The 27181-nt window shown below is 40.9% G+C and overlaps 1 protein-coding gene across 2 annotated transcripts in view; it reads right to left on the bottom strand.

Moving 5' to 3' along the window:
• The window catches only part of PPARGC1A (PPARG coactivator 1 alpha), a 153966-nt gene extending 127619 nt beyond the window's left edge, over window positions 1–26347 (bottom strand). For both annotated transcript variants that reach the window (XM_073646781.1, XM_073646790.1), the window contains exons 1-2: window positions 26057–26347; window positions 23116–23295 (exon numbers count right to left, since the gene is read on the bottom strand). In XM_073646781.1, coding sequence (XP_073502882.1) covers window positions 23116–23295; window positions 26057–26104 — 228 coding nt within the window. In that variant the 5' untranslated portion in view covers window positions 26105–26347. The remainder of the gene's footprint in view (window positions 1–23115; window positions 23296–26056) is intronic.
• Window positions 26348–27181: the final 834 nt, after the last annotated feature.

The following is a 27181-nucleotide window of genomic DNA, read 5'->3' as shown; positions in this document are numbered from 1 at the left end:
CCTTGTCCCCTAGCAGGTAAACTATTGGCAAGAGCCATGGAATGTGTGTATGACTGGGCTGCTGGATTGTCACATCGCTTCTCGTGCCTCGATCATATGATTACAAATGGCACAGAGCCACATAAGCCATCATACAATATGAGCTGTCAGAGTAATTGTCTTATTCTTTCTCATACTAATATGTACATTTTTGTCCGCCTAATCTTTCAGCGCTCACTCGATCAAGGACGTACGGAAAAGGTTGCAGTCAATGTCAAAAGTTATTGGTAAAAGACAATTAGCAAGAGAAGGAGCCATTTAAAGATTGCAGTGCTCGGACACGGGGAAAGGACAGAAACACAAGGCCGTCTTCAGCCTCCTCTGGGTAGCATTAAGCTGGGTGCATTTACCTACTGTACTTATGGATGTAGCAGAACCCAATGTAACACGTTACTCCATGTGATACATTTCTTGTTCTCTGTGTGAAGTCTGACATCTGAATTTCACCAGACCGCTCGTAGTTCTCCTGACCCAAACTCTATAGTCTCATATATGCTTATAAAGGCTTGTTCACATGTTGCGTTTTTGCCGCATTTCACAGTACAAGCAAAGTGAATGAGATTTCTGAAATCTCATGGACATTCTGCTTATTTTTTCTTTGTAGATTTGAACCTTCAAGGCCTTTTTTTTCGAATCTGCAGTATGTCAATTCTTTCAGCTTTTCTGCAACATTTTTCACCCATTCAAATGAATGAGGGGAAAAGCAAGTAAAAATGCATGAAAAAAAAAATGCAAAAGAAAGAGTGTATTTTACGCAGCATTTTTCCTGCCAATACTATATTCTGGTTTTTGAAATAGCAGAAATACTAAAAATACCCTAAAGTGGTGGAGTTTGTGTAAGGACAGAGACAGACTGCCGTATTTCTCGTGTGAGGATCACATGGTAAACCTTGTACTGGCTGTCTGCTACCTGACCTGAGCTTGACAACTGCATAAAAAACATCACGCAGTCATGTTCAGGTCAGGAGAGGTGCCAGCCAGTCCGTTCAGTGCGATGCGATCATCGCACGAGTTATACAGCAGTCTGTCTCTGCCCTGAGGAGACACATGGCCAGTCCAGGTCTCAAACATCTGAATTCAGTTTAAACACTCAGTTTACCTGCCGTCCTATACTATAGACAACACATTTGTAATGCTGTGCTACATCTGTAATACAGATGTCATATTCACATGAACAATGAAAAATTTGTATCAGCCCCTGTCACTATGTACCATTAAAGTGAACCTGTTAGGACAATTTATTTCTGAATCAATTGATCTGGCTCTACAGTTCCTAGAATAATGACAATGATACCTTTCTTGTAATAATCAGGTATGTGCTGAGAAATCAAGCTTTGAAACCACATGCAAATGAGCCTAGAAGTGCACTAGGGGGAGCTTGATGATGCACTCCCAGCCCATTGACACACCCCAAGTGCAGTTACAAGATAATTTGCTTGCAACTTCATAGTTTGATTTCTCAGAACTCACACATCAGATTATTACAAAAGAGGTATATGTATCATTCTTATTGCTTTATTAGGACCTCTACAGACATTCTATTGGTTTCAGTAGCAAAATCATCCTGACAGGTCCTATTGTCATCTTACATCTACCTCTGCATCCCTTAGAGTGACACTCCTGTTTGTCTTTCAATCAATCAAGTCTCAATGTATTAAACAACCAGTTACTGAACCAAATGTGCTCTCTTTATGACAATAGATTTAACAGAGAAACTTTAGGACTAATTAGACATGAGGGTAATTTCTAATTGGCTCCAAATTTGGCCATAGCTACAGCATGTAGAATACAAATTTGAAACAGAAATTTTCTGGGAAGACTCTTGTAGCCAACTTGGAAATAAATTTGTCATGGAAATAGGTACCTTGCTACAAATTTGTCAAGGAGATAGGTAATTTGCTACAAATTTGTTCTTTAAATGGGTAACTTGCTACAAATTGGTCATGGAAATAGGTACCTTGCTACAAATTTGTCATGGAAATAGGTACCTTGCTACAAATTTGTCATGGAAATAGGTAACTTGCTACAAATTTGTCATGGGAATAGGTAACTTGCTACAAATTGGCCATGGAAATAGGTAACTTGCTACAAATCGGTCATAGAAAAAGGTAACGTGCTACAAATTGGTCATGGAAATAGTTAACTTGCTACAAATCTGTCATGGAAATAGGTAACTTGCTACCTATTTTGGGCGAAAACGCTGAGGAATAGTAACATTTAAAGACAATGGGGCAAATCCTTGGATGGATCTGTTACTCACAGCAGCACATTTATAGCACATGCACATCAATTTTTTACCTGACATGTGAGGATCTATAGGATCAACTAATGTGGTCTTGTAAATCTACTTTCAAAGTCATACTGAGATAATGCACAACATGGACTCTACTAGGGTAAGAATATTAGGCTTTTGCTCCGAGATACCTTTACCTTGGAAAACGTATTTCTCAGGAATGCAGACTTCAATAATAATTACAGGATTCTATCCAATGTATCTGGTTTACTAACTCCTAGAAACAAAAACACCGTCAATTACAGCCTGAGCAGTCACACGTCTCGGCATTCTCCTTGAACAGAATTTTCCACTACCGAGTTACTTGTCTATCTGTAGTGGACAGATTTATGAAATGAGATATAATCGGGTCCCGTCATATGTAATCAAATCCTTCAAATGCGTCTAATATCTTCCATTGTAATGTGAAGAATATAGCACATGTGGACCAGATCTCACGGCAAACAATCAGATTTCTGCGGTGATCAATCTATAGCACATTATACTAATGGAAACCTATATCTGCTTAGCTGACATGATTGAGAGTGAGCATGCTATTTCCTCCATGTTAATAAATAATGGCCTTTGTCTGAAGTTGTCTGTTGCAGGACTGCGTATCCCGGTTTATCTTGCAATTCCCCCAGATCACAAAAAAACAATAAAATCGCATGCGTGTAGTTAGGGAGACAAAGTGAGAAAGAGAGAGGGATCACAGCTAAAATCAAAATGGAGTGTTACTCCTGATGACACCGCGACCCAGACATGGAGACCAGATTAACCGATATTGGTCCATTCTAAACCTCTTGCGTTTTGGATAACTGAAGTTGAATTATTACAGAATAGAATAGAGCCTATCAAAACTGGATCTGTCCCCAATTATGTCTACATGGCTAAATCTACGACCATAAAAATAACTTGCTAAATTAATGGCAAAGAAATTTGCTTGTGACCCCACACTAAAGTGTTAAGGCCCCCTTCAAATCAGACAAATGAAAACACTGATATTTGACAGATTTGGCCAACGCTCTAATAAGTATGGGGGCACCGGATGACTGATAGTCGGGGGAGATGTTGATCAAGCAGATGAGCCAGCCGAAGTGTCAGTCAGCGGCTTTCTCATGGGGGACACAGCAGCACTCGGCCGAACGAGCGCTCCAGTATATGGGAGAGTCAGCTGAGATGGCTGTCGGCCGAACCATAAGCCAAGACATCAATCGTCTGACATCCATCTAATGTGTATGGGCAGCTTTACTCGAATCCCCCATGTTATTCCTGCTGGGCACATTATCTCTGCTCTGTGCCAGCACTTGTAGTATAATATCCTGTGCTGTGATATCACGCACTAGATTATCACTGTACAGTGATCTCATTCTGTACATTATCCCTGTGCTATGCCATCACTTTATATAAAATGTCGGTGATGTGACATCACTGTTGAAATAATTTCTGTATTGTTGTTTTCCTGTATATTGACATAACTGTGTGCACTATGCTTGTAAGGTTACACCATTACTGTGACATCACTATGTGCAGTATTCCTATATTATAACACTGCTTTGTGTGTTATCCTTGTAAAGTGACATTTACTGTGCACATTAACAATCTGCTGTTACGTCACTGTGAGCATTATCCCACTTTAGTGAAACACTATGTGCATTATCCCCCTATTGAAATGTCACTATATGAAATATCTCTGTGCCCTAACTTCACTAACAACATTATCCCATTTGTGACATCACTGTGTGCATTAAAACTGTACCACAAGAGTAATATGCATGTTATCCCTTTATTGTGACAACAATGTATGTGTTATACCTGTCCTGTGACAGTACTGTGTGTGCTATCCCTGTCCTGTGACAGCACTGTGTGTGTTATCCCTGTCCTGTGACAGTACTGTGTGTGTTATTCCTGTCCTGTGACAGTACTGTGTGTGCTATCCCTGTCCTGTGACAGCACTGTGTGTTATCCCTGTCCTGTGACAGCACTGTGTGTTATCCCAGTCCTGTGACAGCACTGTGTGTTATCCCTGTCCTATGACAGCACTGTGTGTTATCCCTGTCCTGTGACAGCACTGTGTGTTATCCCAGTCCTGTGACAGCACTGTGTGTTATCCCTGTCCTGTGACAGCACTGTGTGTTATCCCTGTCCGGTGACAGCAGTGTTAGTGTTATCCCTGTCCTGTGACAGTACTGTGTGTGTTATCCCTGTCCTGTGACAGTACTGTGTGTGTTATCCCTGTCCTGTGACAGTACTGTGTGTGTTATCCCTGTTCTGTCACAGCACTGTGTGTGTTATCCCTGTACTGTCACAGCACTGTGTGTGTTATCCCTGTATTGTCACAGCACTGTGTGTGTTATCCCTGTACTGTGACAGCACTATGTGTGTTATCTCTGTCCTGTGACAGCACTGTGTGTTATCCCTGTCCTGTGACAGTACTGTGTGTGTTATCCCTGTTCTGTGACAGCACTGTGTGTCTTATTCCTGTCCTGTGACAGTACTGTGTGTGTTATCCCTGTTCTGTCACAGCACTGTGTGTGTTATCACTGTACTGTGACAGCACTGTGTGTTATCCCTGTACTGTCACAGCACTGTGTGTGTTATCCCTGTACTGTGACAGCACTGTGTGTGTTATCTCTGTCCTGTGACAGCACTGTGCGTTATCCCTGTCCTGTGACTGTCCTGTGACAGTACTGTGTGTGTTATCCCTGTCCTGTGACAGCACTGTGTGTTATCTCTGTCCTGTGACAGCACTGTGTGTTATCTCTGTCCTGTGACAGCACTGTGTGTTATCCCTGTCCTGTGACAGTACTGTTTGTGTTATCCCTGTCCTGTGACAGCACTGTGTGTTATCTCTGTCCTGTGACAGCACTGTGTGTTATCCCTGTCCTGTGACTGTCCTGTGACAGTACTGTGTGTGTTATCCCTGTCCTGTGACAGCACTGTGTGTTATCCCTGTCCTGTGACAGTACTGTGTGTGTTATCCCTGTCCTGTGACAGCACTGTGTGTGTTATCCCTGTCCTGTGACAGTACTATGTGTGTTATCTCTGTCCTGTAACAGTACTGTGTGTGTTATCCCTGTCCTGTGACAGCACTGTGTGTTATCTCTGTCCTGTGACAGCACTGTGTGTTATCTCTGTCCTGTAACAGTACTGTGTGTGTTATCTCTGTCCTGTGACAGCACTGTGTGTGTTATCCCTGTCCTGTGACAGCACTGTGTGTTATCTCTGTCCTGTGACAGCACTGTGTGTTATCCCTGTCCTGTAACAGTACTGTGTGTGTTATCTCTGTCCTGTGACAGCACTGTGTGTGTTATCCCTGTCCTGTGACAGTACTATGTGTGTTATCCCTGTACTGTGACAGCAGTGTGTGTGTTATCTCTGTCCTGTGACAGCACTGTGTGTTATCCCTGTCTTGTGACTGTCCTGTGACAGTACTGTGTGTTATCCCTGTCCTGTGACATCACTGTTTGTGTTATCCCTGTACTGTGTGTGTTATGCCTTTACTGTGACAGCCAGCACTGTATTATTCTTGTCCTGTGACAGTACTGTGTGTGTTATCCCTGTACTGTGACATCACTGTTTGTGTTATCCCTGTACTGTGACATCACTGTTTGTGTTATCCCTGTACTGTGACATCACTATTTGTGTTATCCCTGTACTGTGACATCACTGTTTGTGTTATCCCTGTACTGTGTGTGTTATGCCTTTACTGTGACAGCCAGCACTGTATTATTCTTGTCCTGTGACAGTACTGTGTGTGTTATCCCTGTACTGTGACATCACTGTTTGTGTTATCCCTGTACTGTGACATCACTGTTTGTGTTATCCCTGTACTGTGACATCACTATTTGTGTTATCCCTGTACTGTGACATCACTGTTTGTGTTATCCCTGTACTGTGACACCACTGTTTGTGTTATCCCTGTACTGTGTGTGTTATGCCTTTACTGTGACAGCCAGCACTGTATTATTCTTGTCCTGTGACAGTACTGTGTGTGTTATCCCTGTACTGTGACATCACTGTTTGTGTTATCCCTGCACTGTGACATCACTGTTTGTGTTATCCCTGTACTGTGACATCACTGTTTGTGTTATCCCTGCACTGTGACATCACTGTTTGTGTTATCCCTGTACTGTGACAGCACTGTGTGCATTTACCTATACTGTAACATTACTGTGCGCATTAACTTTGTACTGTAACATCACTGTGAGCATAATCCCATTTTTGTCCCATCACTGTGTACCTTATACCTTTATTGTGACATAACTATTTGTGTTATCCCTGTCCTGTGACATCACTATTTGTGTTATCCCTGTCCTGTGACATCACTGTTTGTGTTATCCCTGTACTGTGTGTGTTATGCCTTTACTGTGACAGCCAGCACTGTATTATTCTTGTCCTGTGACAGTACTGTGTGTGTTATCCCTGTACTGTGACATCACTGTTTGTGTTATCCCTGCACTGTGACATCACTGTTTGTGTTATCCCTGTACTGTGACATCACTGTTTGTGTTATCCCTGTCCTGTGACATCACTATTTGTGTTATCCCTGTACTGTGACATCACTGTTTGTGTTATCCCTGTACTGTGTGTGTTATGCCTTTACTGTGACAGCCAGCACTGTATTAGTCCTGTACTGTGACAGCACTGTGTGCATTTACCAATACTGTGACATTACTGTGCGCATTAACTTTGTACTGTAACATCACTGTGAGCATAATCCCATTTTTGTCCCATCACTGTGTACCTTATACCTTTATTGTGACATAACTAAGTGCATTACTGCTGTGCAATCAAGAAATCAAAGTAACCCTAGCTTCTCATGTCCTGAACCTGCTGCAGAAAGTAGTCATGGAACACTTTGGTTCTGTCCTAAATTTAGTGAAAGAACCCAAATGTAACTTGTTATTCCTCAATCTAATAGCTATGGATCAACTAACTAAATGAGAAATTACTAACCAGAATTATTTTCGTTATTTTACCAGCAACGAGTGGAATTTACCAGCATTTTATTACGGTGCTACGAGAATAAATTTGCTGTAACCTCTAAGTACAAATCAGAGCAGCTGTCACATTACAGTATTTTCCAATATTGTATGACTATTTTTGAAAATGTTATTTTGTCACATGCACTGTCGCTTAGAACATTATGCTTAACTATACCTTCATTCCATATTTTACATTCAAGTTTTATTATTCTAGTAAAGTTTGACAACTTGAGTCAGCATTAGTTTAGTTTCTTATTTATTGTGGTACAAATTACAATGCCATGTGTCTCCTAAACCTGTCCTATAAAATCTAATAATCCCATAAACGGGAGACTTTGGGACCTTGCCGGGTTTTACCTGCTCACTTTTATAGAGTTAAGAAGGACTAGCAATTTGCTGTATAAATTGTAGAAGCAATCACACTTTGATTTCTGTACCTTCCCGTTCCTTTTGTAATACGGGAAGAGTCTGTGATTTGAAATGGCTTCTGGCACTGGGAAGCGTCATTACAAGAGACAGCTCTGCATTGCACAATGTCCTCAGTAAAGTTGAGAAACATGAAACAATTCATACCATTTGAATTTCAATCAAATAGCTATTTGGGTGATATCATTTGAATATACATGGTTCTGTCTATTCATTTTTTTTATAAAGTTCAAGAATATGAGAAAAATAACTTGCTCAAATGCAAAGTGTGGACCAGACTGAGCATCAAACCGACCCAAGTACAAAGCCCATAAAACAGCTCAGTATTAGGACATCTCCACATTTCTCCCTACACTAGCTTTTATGACATCCAATTCTAAATCCATAGGCATTAATATGAAGTTAGTTTCCCCTTTGCAGATATAACAGTTTCCACTCATCTGGGAGGGTTTTTAACAAAATTTTGCAATGTGTCTGTAGGAATTTTGCCCATTCATGCAGGAGAGAATTTGTGACGTCAGACACTGATGTTGAAGAGGAGGGCTGGGCTTGTAATCTCCATTCTAGTTCATCCCAAAGGTTCAATTGGGTTGAGGTCCGGGCTCTGTGCGGCCAGTCAAGCTCTTCAACACCAAACTCACCCAATCATGCCTTTAAGGACTTTGCATTGTGCACTGATCTACAGTCATGCTGGAACAAAAAGGGGTCTTTCCCAAACTGTTTACACAAAGATGGTACCATACAAATGTTAAAAATGTTTTTGTATGCTGAAACATTAAAGAAGACCTTTCACTGGATTTTTGTATAATTAAAAGTGAGTTCTTCATCCACTAATGCTGAAACAGTTTTTCTTTCTCTTCTGTAACCTTCCATTCCAAAGTTATGCACCCTGGTAATAATGGTGCAAATTTTCCCTTCAGCCAACGGGGTGTATACCGCAGAACTGTTCTGAGAGGGCGCGGCTGTGTATTGATTGGCCAGTGGTAGAGAAAAAAATACAAATGCCCACAGAGAAGTTCTGTGGTATACGCCCAGTTGTTTGAAGACAAAATTATTACTGAGGGACATAACTTTGGAAAGGAGGGGCAAAGACGAAAAAGAAAACCTGTTCCAGAATCAGTTGAGCAGATCCAATTGGAGGAGCGAAATGGAAAAGAATCCAGTGAAAGGTCCTCTTTAACATTTCTTTTCAATTGAACTGTAGTCCAAAATGCTTCTACTTTTCAATACCATTCACAGTTGATTTTGAATTATTTAGGAAAAAAAAATCATAAACTAACTTCCAACGATGGCATCCTATTATAGGACCACACTGGTTTTAGCAAGTTCTTTAGAAAGAGCCATTCTGTCACACGTTAGTAAAGGCAGACGGCACAGTGAAGGTTGGATTTTATAGAAAGTGGAAATGGGACTGAATGAAAAAGCTGAATCCAGTGATCAAGACATGTGTCCCAATACTATTTTCTATCTAGTGTATCTGTGCAAAGTATGGCTTATTTCAAGTGGCTCCCATTCTCCTTCCCCATGAATGGTCAATGTGAACCTGCTTACAGTCCTCCTTCTGCACAGGCAATGCAATCTTGGCAAATGACGTAAGTGGGAAACCAGCCAGAGGGTCACACAATCCTTCTCTTCTACAAGAGCCAAGAGTTGGAAGGAGACCAAGACAGTTTTCCTGTCCCAGCATGGAAGTGGTTGTAAGAGAGTGACTTACACAACACCTGATTAGTAGAGACTCTGTATTCATGTATTCAGAAGACATTTACACTTAGAAGGACAATGCAAGAGACTATATCTGTATTGTATACATGCTAGTGGTTCACTCTAGATACCAGTTGTCTTGCTTTTATGATGAAGTAATTAAGAATATCTAGGCTCGCAGAAGATGGATATTCCTACAAATCTTTCATCCATCAAGTTGCCATGGCTCGAGATCCAACCGAGGGCCATTAAAAAAAAAAAAAAAAAATTATGAATTGTCCAAGGTTGGTCACACTGCTGCTCTATCCTCAGACCCCATGGATGATGAGCATCCCTTTTTTCATGAAACTATACAGGATTGTGTATCAGGCCGACTTCACAGATCTGAGTTTCGCTCAACAGTCTCATATATTCCCATTAGCCTGTCAAGTTCGGGTCAGGAGACCCAAAACCAGTCTGTACATTATGGTCCTTACTCAGTCCACGGAACTCGGGTGTGAAGTCAGCTTTAGAAAGAAATGTTCTCCATAGACTTTATCAGCTGTTTCCAGTTATCCACAGGAATACTTTTCCTTCTAGATCCTGTGTTGAATGCAGCTGAAACTAAGGGATCACCAATGGTGATTTTTCAGGAAAAACTGAAATTGTGCATTCATTGACCACTAAATGAGTGCGTAGTTTTAATTGAATGTCGTTATGCAGAAGCCTGAACTTATATACAGTACAGACCAAAAGTTTGGACACACCTTCTCATTTAAAGATTTTTCTGTATTTTCATGACTATGAAAATTGTACATTCACACTGAAGGCATCAAAACTATGAATTAACACATGTGGAATTATATACTTAACAAAAAAGTGTGAAACAACTGAAAATATGTCTTATATTCTAGGTTCTTCAAAGTAGCCACCTTTTGCTTTGATGACTGCTTTGCACACTCTTGGCATTCTCTTGATGAGCTTCAAGAGGTAGTCACTGGAAATGGTCTTCCAACAATCTTGAAGAAGTTGCCAGAGAAGCTTAGCAGTTGTTGGCCCTTTTGCCTTCACTCTGCGGTCCAGCTCACCCCAAACTATCTTGATTGGGTTCAGGTCTGGTGACTGTGGAGGCCAGGTCATCTGGCGTAGCACCCCATCACTCTCCTGCTTGGTCAAATAGCCCTTACACAGCCTGGAGGTATGTTTGGGGTCATTGTCCTGTTGAAAAATAAATGATGGTCCAACTAAACGCAAACCGGATGGAATAGCATGCCGCTGCAAGATGCTGTGGTAGCCATGCTGGTTCAGTATGTCTTTAATTTTGAATAAATACCCAACAGTGTCACCAGCAAAGCACCCCCACACCATCACACCTCCTCCTCCATGCTTCACGGAGGGAACCAGGCATGTAGAGTCCATCCATTCACCTTTTCTGCGTTGCACAAAGACACGGTGGTTGGAACCAAAAATCTCAAATTTGGACTCATCAGACCAAAGCACAGATTTCCACTGGTCTAATGTCCATTCCTTGTGTTCTTTAGCCCAAACAAGTCTCTTCTGCTTGTTGCCTGTCCTTAGCAGTGGTTTCCTAGCAGCTAATTTACCATGAAGGCCTGCTGCACAAAGTTTCCTCTTAACAGTTGTTGTAGAGATGTGTCTGCTGCTAGTACTCTGTATGGCATTGACCTGGTCTCTAATATGAGCAGCTGTTAACCTGCGATTTCTGAGGCTGGCGACTCGGATAAATTTATCCTCAGAAGCAGAGGTGACTCTTGGTCTTCCTTTCCTGGGGCGGTCCTCATGTGAGCGAGTTTCTTTGTAGCGCTTGATGGTTTTTGCAACTGCACTTGGGGACACATTCAAAGTTTGCCCAATTTTTCGGACTGACTGACCTTCATTTCTTAAAGTAATGATGGCCACTCGTTTTTCTTTACTTAGCTGCTTTTTTCTTGCCATAATACAAATTCTAACAGTCTATTCAGTAGGACTATCAGCTGTGTATCCACCTGACTTCTGCACAACACAACTGATGGTCCCAACCCCATTTATAAGGCAAGAAATTCCACTTATTAAACCTGACAGGGCACACCTGTGAAGTGAAAAACATTTCCGGTGACTACCTCTTGAAGCTCATCAAGAGAATGCCAAGAGTGTGCAAAGCAGTCATCAAAGGAAAAGGTGGCTACTTTGAAGAACCTAGAATATAAGACATATTTTCAGTTGTTTCACACTTTTTTGTTAAGTATATAATTCCACATGTGCTAATTCATAGTTTTGATGCCTTCAGTGTGAATGTACAATTTTCAAAATCATGAAAATACAGAAAAATCTTTAAATGAGAAGGTGTGTCCAAACTTTTGGTCTGTACTGTAGCTCAAGAGTGACCAGCAGGTGTACATTTACTAATAATAGATGATAGGGCAGCATGGTGGCTCAGTGGGTAGCACTGTCACTTAGCAGCAGTGGGGCACTGGGTTCAAATCCCACCAAGGACAAAATCTGCAAGGAGTTTGTATGTTCTCCCGGTGTTTCTGTGGGTTTCCTCTGGGTTTTCCGGTTTCCTCCCACACTCCAAAGACATACTGATAGGGAATCTATATTGTGAGCCCCAATGGGGACAGTGATGATTATGTCTATAAAGCGTCACGGAATATGATGGTGCTATATAAGCAAAGCATAATAAATAAATAATGGTAGAGCAGCATATAAAAACTAATAGTAATGCTGCCTGTAATACATTTATTAGGCCTCATTTATTTATAAACTGTCTCTGCTGCCTATAACAACCAATCAGATCTCAGTTTTCATTTCATAAAACTACTGTGGAGAATGAAAGCTGAGTTCTAAATGGCTGATACAGACAACGAAGGCAGCTTTACTGTTAGACAATTTTGCTACATGTGACCTATTGTACCCCAATTATCTAAACTATCTGCATAAAATGTTGCCCATAGGAACCAATCAGAGCTCTGTTTTCATTTTTTGAAGATCGTTGGTAAATTGCAATCTGCCTTATAATAGGTTGCTAGGGGCAACTTTAGTTCGTTTTGATTAAGCGAGGCAACACATAGGCCGGAGCTGCACTTGGCACATAGTAATCTAGATATGTTTATACACCGTATCTTACTCTAACTTGTTCTTTCAGCGTAACTATAGATATGACATTAAACTGCGCATATAATATCCGCTCTTGTAAAGCTTTTGATAGGCTTTAGTGTTTTATAATACTATCGCATACATGAAACACTCAGTTGTTAAGTAACCGGCCAGATAACCTCTCCTAACCACTTAACAACTGAAGAGATATGTCTAGAAGAAGTATAACAGCCCAAGATAATCTATGATCTTAGACAAGAAGAATTGAGGTGATTTAGGGGTTAGAACTGCTACTTTTTGTCAAACATTTAATAATGATGGGGTTACGCTGCGGCACGTGCGACGCGGCAGCTTCCTAGACACGATATGGTAGTCAACTGAACAATGCTCAGCCAGCCGCCATCTTGGCCGGATCTCCCATACACAAGAACTCTCACTCCTCCTGTGTTGTCTACAGGACAGCCACCATCAGACATGTCTGGCGGTGGCAGAACAAAAAAACATCGGCAGTCCGAAATCAGACATTCTGGATGTATACGGGCATTGGCGGACACAAAAAGAGTAGAGCCCCTGTGTAAGAACAGTATATGGGCCCCTTTGCAGTCCAATAGGTCATCATAATGCATAATACCACGTTCTTTGTAGCTGGAAATGGGCCTCCGTATCTCTTGGGCCTCCGTATCTCTTGGGCCTCTGAGTGACTGCACAGGTTGCACCAATTATATGTCCGCCTCTGTATACGAGGCTCTCATATACATTAGAGTGTCAACCAAGCCCAGCAATATAGACGGGATTGGCCGACAGTAGTCTAATGTGTATGGGGCCTATAGACAGCCATTAATTTGTGCAACTTGTCTGCAAATTGCTTTTATGCAATATTTAAGTGCTGTGAAGTCTATGGCAAGTGAGTCGTGAGCTACTTACAAGTAGCTACATAAGATCTAAAACATCTGGAAATATTTGTGATCCTGTGTCACAGTGGTGGTAGGTCACCAGTCTCAATGTGACTCCATAGGAAATCATTAGATGTGATGTCGCAACAAGGCACCGCGATCTGAGTGTCAAGCAACATGTCACCATGTACCCTAAATGTACATGACTGAGCAAACAATGCTGCCACTGACTAGATAGGATTACTACACACACTAATGTTAGTGCATTTCCTTCTACGTGGTCTACGTGGGTGAAGAAATGGTCTAATGAGCTTAATTTACACACTGTGTCTCATCATTGGCCCCCAACAGTCTACACATTGAGAGATGTAGGCAATCAGTTTGGCCTTTGCAGGCCACAAAAGATAGAAATTGTGCAAATCAAATAAAATAATCATCAATTACCATTGTTCGGAGAAGATAAAATGGCCATTCTTATTTATTGTCAGGTTATTTTAAAAATTTTGTTAGATCTATGGATAATTTGGACTTTATTGCTACACAGGTCAATGCTAACTAAACAAAATGCAGAGATTTTCCCTATTTAACGGATATATATACTGTATATACAGTATATGTATATATATTCACAAATCATTCACATACTATAGCTACCTTGTTGCTGTAGAAGTAAAGAACTTTTTAATGCATTTTTGCCCACAATAGTGTGTTGAATGTGGATTCTGAATGTGCAACATATTGGGGTCAACGCTGTTCTGTATTGGGTGTTGTATTTCACCACTTACCCTGAAGCTCATAGGCCCCAATGCAAACACTTCTACAGGGCCCCCAACTATCACAGGTTTTTAACAGTATTATAGTCTCATGCAGGCCAAAGGGATCTTTTGAGTCCCCTTAGGCTTGACTGCAACCCCTGTACCCACTTCAATAGGATTGGTCTTCTCATATAAGCTAAAGGGATCTTTCGAGGTACAAGGTGAGGGTATGACTTCAATCCCCGGCACCCACTACTGCTATTCCATTGCCTCAATGCTTACCCAATATAGCATAATAAAAATAGTTGCAGTGAACAAAAATATTAGAATTAAAGGGGTATTCCCATCTCCAAGATCCTATCCTAATATTAGCAAATACCTCCAATTAGAAATGTAGTATAGTTTTTCTGTTTCGCTATGTCTCTTTCCTCATGTGCAGGGCACTGCAGGACCTTAGGTATCCATGGTTATGACCACTAGCAACTAGCTAACTAACTGTCACTATATCAGTGGTCATAACCATGGATACCTAAAGTCCTGCAAAGCCTGCACATGAGGAAAGAGACATAGCGAATCAGAAGAACTATACTACTTTTCTAATTGGGGGTATTTGCCAATATTATTATTATTACACCTACTACATATTGTGATAAGATCTTGGAGATGGGACTAGCCATTTAACTATGCTGCACAATTTTATATGTGGAGTCAACCCTGAAAAAAAAAGACATGCATAAACTATTGTGTGAAAAGGTGGTTTGTTTCTGAGTTGTGTGCATGAGCTCTAACTCTTCAAAGGCAAAAATTATTTTGTATAAGGCATGGGCTACACAGCAACTGTGGCCATGACTGCAGCCAGAGATCGCAGTGTGCCGCTGCTACATCGCAGGATAGTGCAAGTGACAGGGGTCACAACCTGCAATTTCCCACAGATCCAGCATCCCCTCTTGTCTTAGTTTACGCTCCTGTGCAATAAAGTTACAAATACCCATATTAAAGCAGCAGCCAATCACTGGCCTCAGTGTGCAGCATTTGGACAGACCAGTGATTGGCTGCAGCGGTCATGATAATGTCTGCAACATCATCACTGCAGATAAGAAAAATCTGTGGGGACCATTGCAGTCAGCACTGGTGCAAATAGTTACTAAACTAGTTATTTTGAAAATCTTTAGGCATTTCTTGCCTTTAGCCCATTTTTTTACATTCTTGGACAACTCCTTTAAGTACAGTTTAATAGGGAAAAAAATTGGTGGTTCCAAGGGAGAGTTTTTCATGCAAGTTCTGGTTCACATCACCACAATTCAAATTTTAGGAAACCCTTCATCTTAGAATAGGATAATGTGAACCTCAAGTTCTGCACTGATTCCTAATATTATGAGAAATACTCATTATCTAGCTCGAAAGTGGACCTTTTCTTTTTGGCAACAGGACTGCCTTTTTTTTTCAGACTGCTCATCCATTTAAAGTAGGAATGATTTTCCCAGGGTGTGATCAACCCCTTACACATCTATGGGCCAGACAAGTATAGACGATGCACAGATCTGTAATTTATAGGTACTGAACGCACAAAAGGTATTGCAATGTACGCAAGAAGAATGCCTCCTTTAGTAGGCGGTACACTTCATATATTTAGAAGCTGAGCCCCCGGCAGTCATCACAATGACTTTTCCCCTCTTTAAATTACATCTCCTTCAACTTTTAGCCGTTGTAGTGAAATTAAAAATGGAAAAAAAAAAGTCAAAAATTCTATAGAGGCTCAGTTGGACTGAAAACCCATTAACATCGATCACAAGACTGGCAAATACACCGATACTTGTTTTAAAGTGAAGCCAAGTCATTTTACGCAAGATCTGGTAACTCATTAATGGGTCTTACAATGAATAACCTGCAATAGTAAAGAAGCTGGCAGATCTGCTGAACGCTCGTAATCTAACTCTACGCAAACTGATAAAGTTACAAAATTCATATCAATGCCATAGAGCTGCACGCGGGTGACGTTGGCGGAAAGTCATTCATCTTTGTAAAATCTGTCCTGTGCCAAGAATGACAAACTCTAGGCTTTTTTTGTTTTTTTTTTCCAGCTGATTCATTCTCACTTCCCTCATTTGGAGACGAGGCAGCTGCAATCATATCGGCCTATTTCAATCATCAGTAAAACAATTTGCCTTTTCCCGCTAATATACACTATGCATTTCATGAGGCCGGCATTACCGTTCTGTTATGTAAATGTGCTTTGCCGGAGTCCCAGCTTCTGTAAAATGCTCACAGACTGAGCTATAGATATAAAGCAGAGGATTTAGATTGCATTCCTAAGTGAGAATACTTGTGAGTAATGTTGACTCAGCACCCTGCCGAGAGACTGATTACCGGGTGACACCTACTGGTTGACAAAATAACAATGCTACAGGCATTTTTTGGGAAGGCCAAATCCTTTATTGGCCACGGGATACTGTTAACCCTGTCTTCGCAGCTAGTAAAAACCCATCCAAATTAAATTAAAAATTAAAATAAAAAATCCAAATACAAATGTTATTATATTTAATTACAAAAAAGGTCTATTAAATCTTTTTTTCTTTTATTATTATTTTAGAATTCCAATCTAACCAATCTGTTAGTAAGAAGAGTCTAAATAGGATTTATTCCATTCTAGATCATTTTAACCCTTATTTCTTAGGCTCTATTATTTCTTTGGACATTTTGTTGGTCTGATCCGTTTTAGGAAACAGAATACAGGAATAAGCAGGGGGGTGCAATGGATTACCCTGGGGTCCGTCTGTTTTTTTTTTTTCATAGATTTTAAGTTTGATCGCACTGTGGGGGGTGCAATGGATTATCCCGGGGTCCGTATGTTTTTTTCCCATAGATTGTAAATTTGTGAGCACTATGGGGGGTGCAATGGATTATCCCGGGGTCCGTATGTTTTTTTTCCATAGATTGTAAATTTGTGGGCACTATGAGGGGTGCAATGGATTACCCCGGGGTCCGTCTGTTTTTGTTTTTTTCCATAGATTGTAAGTTTGTGGGCACTATGAGGGGTGCAATGGATTACCACGGGGTCCGTCTGTTTTTGTTTTTTTCCATAGATTATAAATTTGTGAGCACTATGAGGGGTGCAATGGATTATCCCGGGGTCCGTAGGTTTTTTTTTCATAGATTGTAAATTTGTGAGCACTATGAGGGGTGCAATGGATTACCCCGGGGTCCGTCTGTTTTTGTTTTTTTCCATAGATTGTAAGTTTGTGAGCACTATGAGGGGTGCAATGGATTATCCCGGGGTCCGTCTGTTTTTTTTTCATAGATTGTAAATTTGTGAGCACTATGAGGGGTGCAATGGATTACCCCGGGGTCCGTCTGTTTTTGTTTTTTCCATAGATTGTAAGTTTGTGAGCACTATGAGGGGTGCAATGGATTACCCCGGGGGACGGCTGTTTTTTTTTTTTCCATAGATTGTAAGTTTGTGAGCACTATGAGGGGTGCAATGGATTACCCCGGGGGACGGCTGTTTTTTTTTTTTTTTTCATAGATTGTAAGTTTGTGAGCTCTATGTGTAAGGCTATGTTCACATGTCCAGTAATGATCAGTTAGAACAGATCCAGTAGCAATCCGTTGGCAAAAAAAGTTGTGCAGACACAACTTTTTACTTTTTAGTCCGTTTTTAAATAACTGATCTCTGCTGGATCCACTTTTTTAATATTGGAGTCTATGGAAAATGGATCCATTACACAGCCATCCATTTTTCTTTCATTTGTAACGGCTCCGGTTTATGGTTACTGGATCCAGTAGGTCAGAGGTAACGGTCACAAGCTCTCAATGTAAATCTATGAGATCCTCGTTCCGGCCTTGTTCTTACTCTCATACACTTACATTGAGTTGTGACTTCTGGATCGTCCAGCAAACACTGCAGCGATCCGGCAGGTCACAAACTGCTGGAGACCGATCAGAGCGGCGCCAATAACAGAATAAGAAGGCGGCTGGTAAGGATAAGACTAGGGGCAGGGAACTTAGATTGGTAGCACCACTACAACGGAGTAGTGCTTTAAATATAGGAACAGTAATTCAACCCCTTTAGCAAACAATTATGTAAATAACTAGGTAAAGAGTGAGAAAATTAAAGTAGTTTAAGCTTCGTTCCAGCATAAGAGAAGTCACCGCCAACCTATATGAAAATGACTATTACTAAATCAATAGTGACCATATAGTGCTGCGTTGATCTTGGGTTTGCAATAGCAGAATAAGGAGACCACTCTCTTCCCCATGTTCATACGGACAGGATCAACTGATCCTTAGTAGTATAATAAATGGTAACAATCCCCTTACACACAATCACATCCCATGAACAACTAACTAATTGGATTATAATATGACTGCCAATCAGTAGGTGTAGGTATATATTCATAAAAACCTGATTGTGCCCAGTGAGAACGCTAAGCTTGCCATGGGAAAGAAGCGCGGTCGGACGTCATTGCTTCAGTCACACAGAGCTGATTGTAGCAATCTGGCGTTACGCTGAACCCTAACACAAAAGCCCAAGTCAAGGGTGATGTGATGCAAAGTTCTGAAAAGCGGGTGCCAGTTCTCCCTCAGTTTCCTAAACCTAACCTGTAACAAAGCCGGCCTTTGTGCCTTGCTAAACCGGGTGTCCTTGCACAGACGCAGGGACACGGGTTATTGCGGAGACAATATACCTGTTGTCATACCTGTAAGTCTGAGTCTTGTGACTTTATTACTTTTTTTTTTTATTCCTGCAATGCACTCAGCCAAGACAGCCTCCCTCACACCCACTGAAAGGCACATAATTCCCTAGACTCTGGAAACAACCGGCCTCCTGCTAGCTACAGCTGGAGTCACATAAACCGAGCAGGAAGACGCAGGCCGCTCGCTCGCTGACATGCGCTCCTCCGAGCATGTGACTGAACATAATGACAGGGGAAACCTGAGTGAGCAGTGTACGCAGAGGAAAATCATTGGCAGCGTGATACAAGCCCGCTTCTACTTTGTAATCGAATTAATCAGGATTTTTGGAATTGCAGGGTTTGGCTTAAGGAGAGATTAAAAGTCATTTTACATGTCTGGTCATATTCACACGTAACGTGATGCCAAGTTTAGGAAACAGTGTAATGTAAACCCTCTCGTGAAAGAAGTCACAAGACCTAAGAAGTGGGGCAAAAGACGGGTCGTATTACTAAGGAGTCTACAATGTAGGGACTCGCTGTCCTATAAAATATGGAACACCACGTTCTTTCACTCTGTTCCAGTCTATACCATTAGGAATAATGGAATGGCTTAGGCAGATATATTAACGTCTGTCAGCAAAATAAGGTAGACTTCCAAAGTCAGTATGAATGAGAAGACCAAGATCAAGCAGAAGAGGGAGTTAAAAAACATCTGGCAAATTTGCCCTAAAAAAGGAGAAAATTTCTTCTTAAAGGGGTTTTCCCACAAACAAAAGTTCATTTTAATCAATAGAACTTGGAATAATAATAATTTTCATAATTGGATGTGTTTAAATAAAATGTTCCTGTGCTGAGATAATCTTATAAATGTGCCCCTGCTGTGTACTGTGTAATGGCTGTGTCTGACCGTACAGGAACATGGTCTGATCATACCACAGCTCCTGGGCAAGGGAGGAAGGAAAAGAGAGTATACAGACATTACAGCATGGGATCACATCTGATTCTTTTTGTGAGGTAAAACATTTCCCTGCCTGTTTTTAAACAATGTTTTACCTCACAGAAAGAATCATCTGTGAACATCTGCTGTAATGTCTGTATACTCTTTTGCTTCCCCTGCCCAGGAGCTGTGGTATGATCAGACCATGTTCCTGCACGGTCACACACAGCCATTACACAGTACACAGCAGGGGCACATTTATAAGATTATCTCGGCACAGGAACATTTAAACACATCAAATTGTGGAAGTTATTATTATTCCAAGATCTATTGATTAAAATGAACTTTTGTTAATTGGAAAACCCCTTTAACCGTACAGAGACTATTAAGCCAAAGATCTATAAAAATTAATTTGCCCATTAAACCTTTTAGCCAAATTAATGGTAATACATCTAATTTTTCTTTTTTAGGTCAGGAGTCAAATGTCTGACAAGCATTGCCTTATATTACATATAGACCTCTTTCACGAAGTCTGGCAAATTATTAAGGAAAGAAAGCAACGGCAGCAGCCCTGACCATAGCAAACCTTACTGAAAGGTACTGATTTACTTTGCAGAAATCCAGCTAAGGGTGATGCCCCTGGAAAAAACAAAATAGCATGGAGAAAAGTGCCTTTCAAGCGCCCCCCCTTGGTGGCTATGCTGCACGTTAATGTCCACCTATAGATGGCGCTCCAGAGACAGTCTTCATCTTTTCAAAAGAGAGTTAAATCAAGAGTGATTAAACCGGGAGTCTTGTTCAGTAAGCCAAACCGTGCTTTGCACTGATGAGGTTCAAGTACCGCAAAACAGCTGCATGTAGATGGGTTTCTGGCTTGGCTGCTATGCCTAGTAATGTTGGAAGGGCCTGACACTTGGTTTTTATACCTTGAGAAAGGCGCCTGTCCAGCGCAGAAATGCTTTGGTATTAATAAAAAACAATTTGGAACCTCAAAGATTTTTACTCCCGCCGAAACTTGCCAGTTTCCATTTTTGCAATTATACATCTGGAAGAACCATCTCCTCCAGCTACGGGGCAGAAGCAGCGTCTTTCCATGCTTTTATAGGTGTTTCGCCTGCAGTCAACACCTTCAGGTGAGTGCTACCATTGCTTTCACTTATCTTTCACCAGACGGTATTGCCCTCTTATGTTTGCGCTTCTGTCCCTCTCCACAGCTTCTCAAGGGTCTAACACTGTCTTACAAAGTATTACCTTCAATAGGTGGCACTAGTGAGGATTTCATTCTTTCAAGGAGAGCTAATTTGCATGTTTTTTCCATGGAGCATTGATAATAAGACTTCATACTCAGTTGGTCTCCTTAAACGAGTGCCCTTTCGCAAAAGTTTTCTCCATTTGATCAAATCATTAAAAAAAAACTTTTCTTTAATCACCCTTCCCAGGTCCAGCACTGTATCGCTGTAACTGCCCCAGTCTTTGTTGTTTAGCTCCAGCGGTGACACGACACTGACGGAGCTGCTGCCAATCACTGAGCTCAGCGGCTCCACTGATGCAGATGGCACAAACCGTTGAGCTTAGTGGTTGTTGCAGCCAAACAACTTAGACTGGGTCAGAGGTGGAGACCCAGCATTGGACCTGGGGAGGTGAGTAAAGCAAAGTCATTTATTTTTTAAATTAAACATATCAGGAAAACGGACAACTCATTAAGGATAGAAGTTTCCCGAACATGGAAATTAGTTCTAAAGAGTTAAAACTTTTTATTTTCTTTAATGCACATTATTCACACAGTAAATCAGTCTATGATTGGTACTGATGTTAATTATATACCTGGATAGTCCTTTTTATAAGTCCTTCTTGAAATGATATGACTCATGAAGAAACTATAATGCCATCGGCCTGATTAATCCTGCACCATCTCACGAGCCGATACAACATCTATATATAACGTTCCACTCTACCCACTTTGTTGGACATTACATAGGCATAGGATCCTATTTAGGATGGATCTAAAATAACCTACCAGCGACAAACTGGTTAAATCAAGACATGTTGTCCATTTCAATTAAGGCTTTTCCATCAACTAACTGCTGTAACATAATAGGGCACGTGGCTAGGCCACTCTCCTCGTTGGGTACTTGGGTTTTTTCATGCCAGTGTAATGTTACACTGACAAAGGAAGTACTGGTGAAGTTCAAGGACAACAATTGATGCAGCTGTCTTTGAAGGCATTCCACTTTAGACATGAAAGTAGTCCTTATTTGTCACTGTCTCGGAAGAGGATCCTCTTCCCTCATCTTGTGAACTGGAGGCATAAATCAATGAAGGCAATTTCTGGCAGTAGCCTATATAATTGGGGGGGGGGGTGGTTATTATTCGCTGACTTCTTGTCTCCACCAAATTTTAGGTATATTGAATAATGTTGTGAAGGAGAAGCCATTTTGGCAGAGAAATGACCTCAGGTAGGTCAAAACATAATTGAGCAATTAAGTATTTCGATAAACCTGTACTAAGACTCATTACATCCTTGAGGTTTGATTCAACTAGTCTTAGTGCAGGATTCAAAATGGCCGAGTTTATCTGCTACAATAAATATTGTAAATTTGTAGAGTTTGACGAAACCATGGAATAAGAATTTTCATAGCCACCGTTATAAAAAAAAAAATGAACCAACATGTAAAGACATTAGGAGCAAACTGTGTGAAATGACTACCTGGCTCCTGCCCTTAATTCCAGTAACAGAATTGCTAATTGATGTAAACGATATTGTGCTAGTAAAAGTATAACCTGCTAATCCATAATAATGAAGGTTAGAGATAAATAAGTCGCATTTGATATGTCTATATAGATGTGTTCCCCATATAAATGATGCATCGTGCAGCACTCCAGTTACCCACGTGGCGCTGGGCCAATATAACGTGTATAAGTGCTTATAAGTGCCACTCGAGTCCTGTTACAAGACTCGAAACAATGACTTCACCATTTCCATTTGAAACTTTTGGCCACAGGTTCTACTCCAGCTAAATATTCGGCATATTTGTAGAATCCTATGTTTCATTTCCTTAGTCTTACGAGACCTACCCAGAGAAACCCAACAGCCAGAGGGAACATAACTTTATTTATACTCTACAAGCTGGTGGCCAATAATGTATCATCCTTGTATGATCTGTAGAGATGTATTTTTTAAGAAAATCTCCCAGTCATTTCAGATACGTCGGGTCATACTTTCCAAATATTGCAAAACTTTGCACATGTTTTGTTGGGTGTTATTGCATCTGAATGTATACACATTTCACAAGAGTAACTCGAAAACACATGACAGCAAAAAAAAACATCATCTGATCCACCGGCAGGTACCGTACCTCAAATATGTTTGATGACTCGTTGCTGTATTGATTGGAAATGTTTTCTGATTGGTCACTGTACCACTTTAATCCACCCAAAAAGCTGTCTGCATCCAAATCATTTACATCAAGTTCAGAAAGATCCAGCTCCGGAAGATCGGGGCAAAGGGGCTGGTCTTCGCCAACCAGAGCAGCGCACTGCAAGAAACATATAAAAATCATCACTTTTTATTTTTTACCACCATCTGAAGACATATGATCAGCCCCTTTGTATCATGAGATCAGCTATTCTTTTCTTGGTGTCCATCAAGGTTACACTATGCTTAAAAAGTTTGGATGCCTTCCAGATTGAACAATCTTTCAACCATACATGTGGCCATCAAAATGTCTCATCAGTATATGGCTCACTGCCACATTTCATAAAGCCTCACTCAGGAGGGTCAGCAGGAGCACGCTTGCTATATTTTAATTCTTGGCCAATGAATATTTTCATAGAAAGGCTTTTCTTGAAAGTGCATAGCCATAGTGTAACCAGATGACATTTTTATGCCTATTTTGATATATCGAGGACACTTGCAAGACATTCTATCTACAAAAAGCATCGGTTTGGTAGGACATTTCAGAAAGCAACATTTTTGGAACCAAAAGAAGCAGATAACTATAAAGGATTTATTCAAGAGTCCATCTAGCAAGCTTTGGATAGCATGTTGACCAAGGAAAATCAAGTAATCTGACCTTTTAGTAGGTTCCAGGCTTCACACGCCTAACTGTCCTCTCCTGTCACAGTCACATTCCTGCCACTTTCTCACACATCTCTAACAGGTGCTTATCAATTTTTTACGCCATCCACTTTCTGTATCCTACATGTCAAAACTACATCACAAAGACGGCTTATAGGGAAAGAAAAACCAGGCTAAAAATGACCATTGGTCACTGCAAAAGTTAACGATGATGTTGGAATTCTATGCTTATAGGGACAGAAAAAACAGTCAAAAAATTACCATTGGTCACTGCTAAACTTGATGATGTTGGAATTCTAGGTTTATAGGGGTAGAAAAAAAACAGGCTAAAATGACCATTGGTCACTACAAAAGTTAACGATGATGATGGAATTTTATATCATTGAATGTAAGTATCTGTAGAACATCAGATTTAGATGGTCTTAAAGCAGAAGATGACAGGTGTCATCTGCCATCTAAAAGCACCAATTTGATGGGTCAAATCAACATTAGACTTGTATTTTGGCATTTGGGAACTGCAGATAGGCATAGAAAGAGCACCAGGGGATGGTAAACTTGTTGCAATGTGTCCTGTAAGAACGGCTCTATCAATCTTCACAATCTCCTCACACATCGTCCTCATTAAAATGTGAAACATCTGGGACTTGAGCTACGTGGGCCTTTATTAATATGAGCATCGGTCTGTCCTGTTCTGGGAGCAGCAGACAGATTGTATTTTCCACCAAGTGGTTTTTTTTTTCCTTTTTAATCAGCTTTTTTTTTTTAGTTTACCAAGCTTCACAAATTAGCATCATGTACAAAGAAAAAAAAAAATCGAAAACCCTACAGTGTTCAACGGGGATGTATGAACCCCCAGCAGCAAATTATGACTCAGGCAAGACCAAGAGTTAATCCGTTTATGCACACAATAATAAGATATTCCAGATCAAACCATGGTGATCATGAGATCAATAACTGTTGATATGTTACTTGCAATCATTGGTTTGCAAAAATAAATCTTCGGTATTTCCATGCTAGCTGCTCCTCAATCAGCTCCTAGGCAGCATCAGGAATAATGCATGATGGAAAAATGAGGATACAGCAGCTGAGACCCGAGCTATCAGCTCAACAGCAAGCCACAGGACTCTCGGGCTACTCAAAAACAATTAGGACTTTGCAGTTACAGTTCTATTAGCCTATTGTTCGCATGCATTAATATTAATAGAGCATCCAAAATGCAAAAGAGTCCAAATGCATGCACGTGTAAAATATCATAAAAATATGTAATATGTATAAATATATATTGATACAGTTCTTACTGGTTTATTTTGCTACAAAGTTTCCTTTCCGTTCTACATCACAATGTTGCAAATTGTAGAATGCAAAACATGCAGAACTGTATCTTCTACATCACACTCCAGGGACTAGTCCAGAACTGCTTGCTTTTTAATCCCCCACCCCTCAATATGAATTGTAGCCAGCAGAAGCTGTAGAATTGATGTATGGCTACCTATTTTTACACAAGCAGCAACATCTTGCACAGCACCATCCCATACACTTGCTATTCTCTAGCATTCACTCTATTATCACAAATGGAAATAAACAGCCCATCTTCTTCATCATGCAGAGTAGTGTGATACAAGGAGCTGCGAAGGTAGCTACAATCATACAAACACCATCAGTAATAACCATCAATATTATCATCGTAAATAATAATAGAAAAGAGGAAAGTAGATGCATCCTGACAATTATGCAATAATTACCCAGGCATAGGATAAGCCATACATATCCCAATGGAAGAGCAGAATGCAGGCAGCAATAAGTGAGATTATTTTAAGTTAATTGTTATATAAATAGCCATGGCTGGCTTCCAAGCAGGCCACTGGAAAGACTTCAGACACTGATTCATATCAATATCTTTGAGCATACATATTGCATGTGACTGGAGAGAGGGAGAGACAGAGCCAAAGACACATGCAAATAGTTTCCAACTGCAAGAGGCACTGATGACAGCAGCTAATCTCTGGCTCTAGCATCATACAAGTAAAAAACCTTAAAATAGCCTGCAGATAATGTTAAGACTTGTTCCTCCATACAGTGATCTGCTTACAAGTCTATTGGGAAAAAAAAAGCAATAAAATAGTAAAAAAAAAAAAAAATTAAAATGTGGATGCAAAAAAAATAAAAAATCTACAGAATGCATTGATGTAGGTTTAGAAAGGATTTGTGTGCATGCTCACCTCTATGTCACTCCATACAGAGTCCTGGTTGCACATGTCCCACGCCATTCAGTCCCTGAATGACGGCAGTAAAGCTTTGGAAGTACAATCCACAGGCACACACAGAGATAACACTCATGCAGGCAACTAGCCCCTTACTGAGGCTCAGCTGAAGGCACCTGTCTTACTACTGTTCCCAGTCACATGACCAAGCTATTAAAGTAGGCTGGTCTGCCACTCTGCCTGCCCTGCTGCTGCTGCTGCTGCTGCTGTAGCTGCTGCTCCAAGCTGTGTGATGTCACAGCAAGGCAGACCCAGCTCCTGTGAAATGAATCTTCCCATCCACGGTTAACCTCTTCCACACTGACACTGCACCGACTATGCTAGAGCATGCTACACTTAACATCTACACTTGCCAAACTCAGCCTGGCAATGCCTTGCTCACACTGCAGTGTGGGCATTCCTTAGCATTTAACCCTCTCAGAAGAAGAAGAAGCCTGCTATGGAAGCTGACTGCATGCACCTGAAGATGGGACACGTCTTTGATTTTTTGGACTGCAGAGTCTTACAGGAGGAAGAGATGAGTGACAGGAGAAGAAAATAAGAATTGCTTCATGCTCTCCTGTTTGATTGATGGCTTACACTGGCCGATCTTTTTTATTTATCAGCTATATCGGACAAACAAGCAAAGAGTGGAATGGATGGCTCAACACGGAAGTGTTTGTTGGGCACACAGGTGGTAGCTAAGAGGTCTTGGTGGAAATCTGGAGGCTGGCAGATGTCATGTTGACCATTTGAGTTGCTGAGACATCTGCCTACTGGTGGACACAGACAGAAGAGGGCCCCTGTGCAAGAACAATGTATGGGCCCTGTGCAGTCCGATAATCCATCATAATGCACAATTCAATATGCTTTAGAGGTGGAAATGGGTCCTCTTACCTCTAGGGCCCCTTTGCGGCTGCACAGGTTGCACCAATGATATGTCTGCCCCTGCACCAGCTCATCCAAGTCTGGATTTAGGAAGAGCTATGGAAAAATGCAAGAGCGCAATAGGGTCTTATCCAATTAATAAATGTTACATAAAAGTATTAAAAACTGCTCACCTAGTGAGGTTGTGTGGGACACAACACCTATAAAGCCTGGACT

The sequence above is a fragment of the Phyllobates terribilis genome, unplaced genomic scaffold (genome assembly GCF_046119375.1).
Source record: "Phyllobates terribilis strain yellow unplaced genomic scaffold, ASM4611937v1 Scaffold_1__5_contigs__length_1240528914, whole genome shotgun sequence".
NCBI classification, from domain to species: Eukaryota; Metazoa; Chordata; class Amphibia; order Anura; family Dendrobatidae; genus Phyllobates; species Phyllobates terribilis.
Note: the sequence above shows the minus strand (reverse complement) of the source record. Positions and strands in the feature narration are given on the sequence as shown.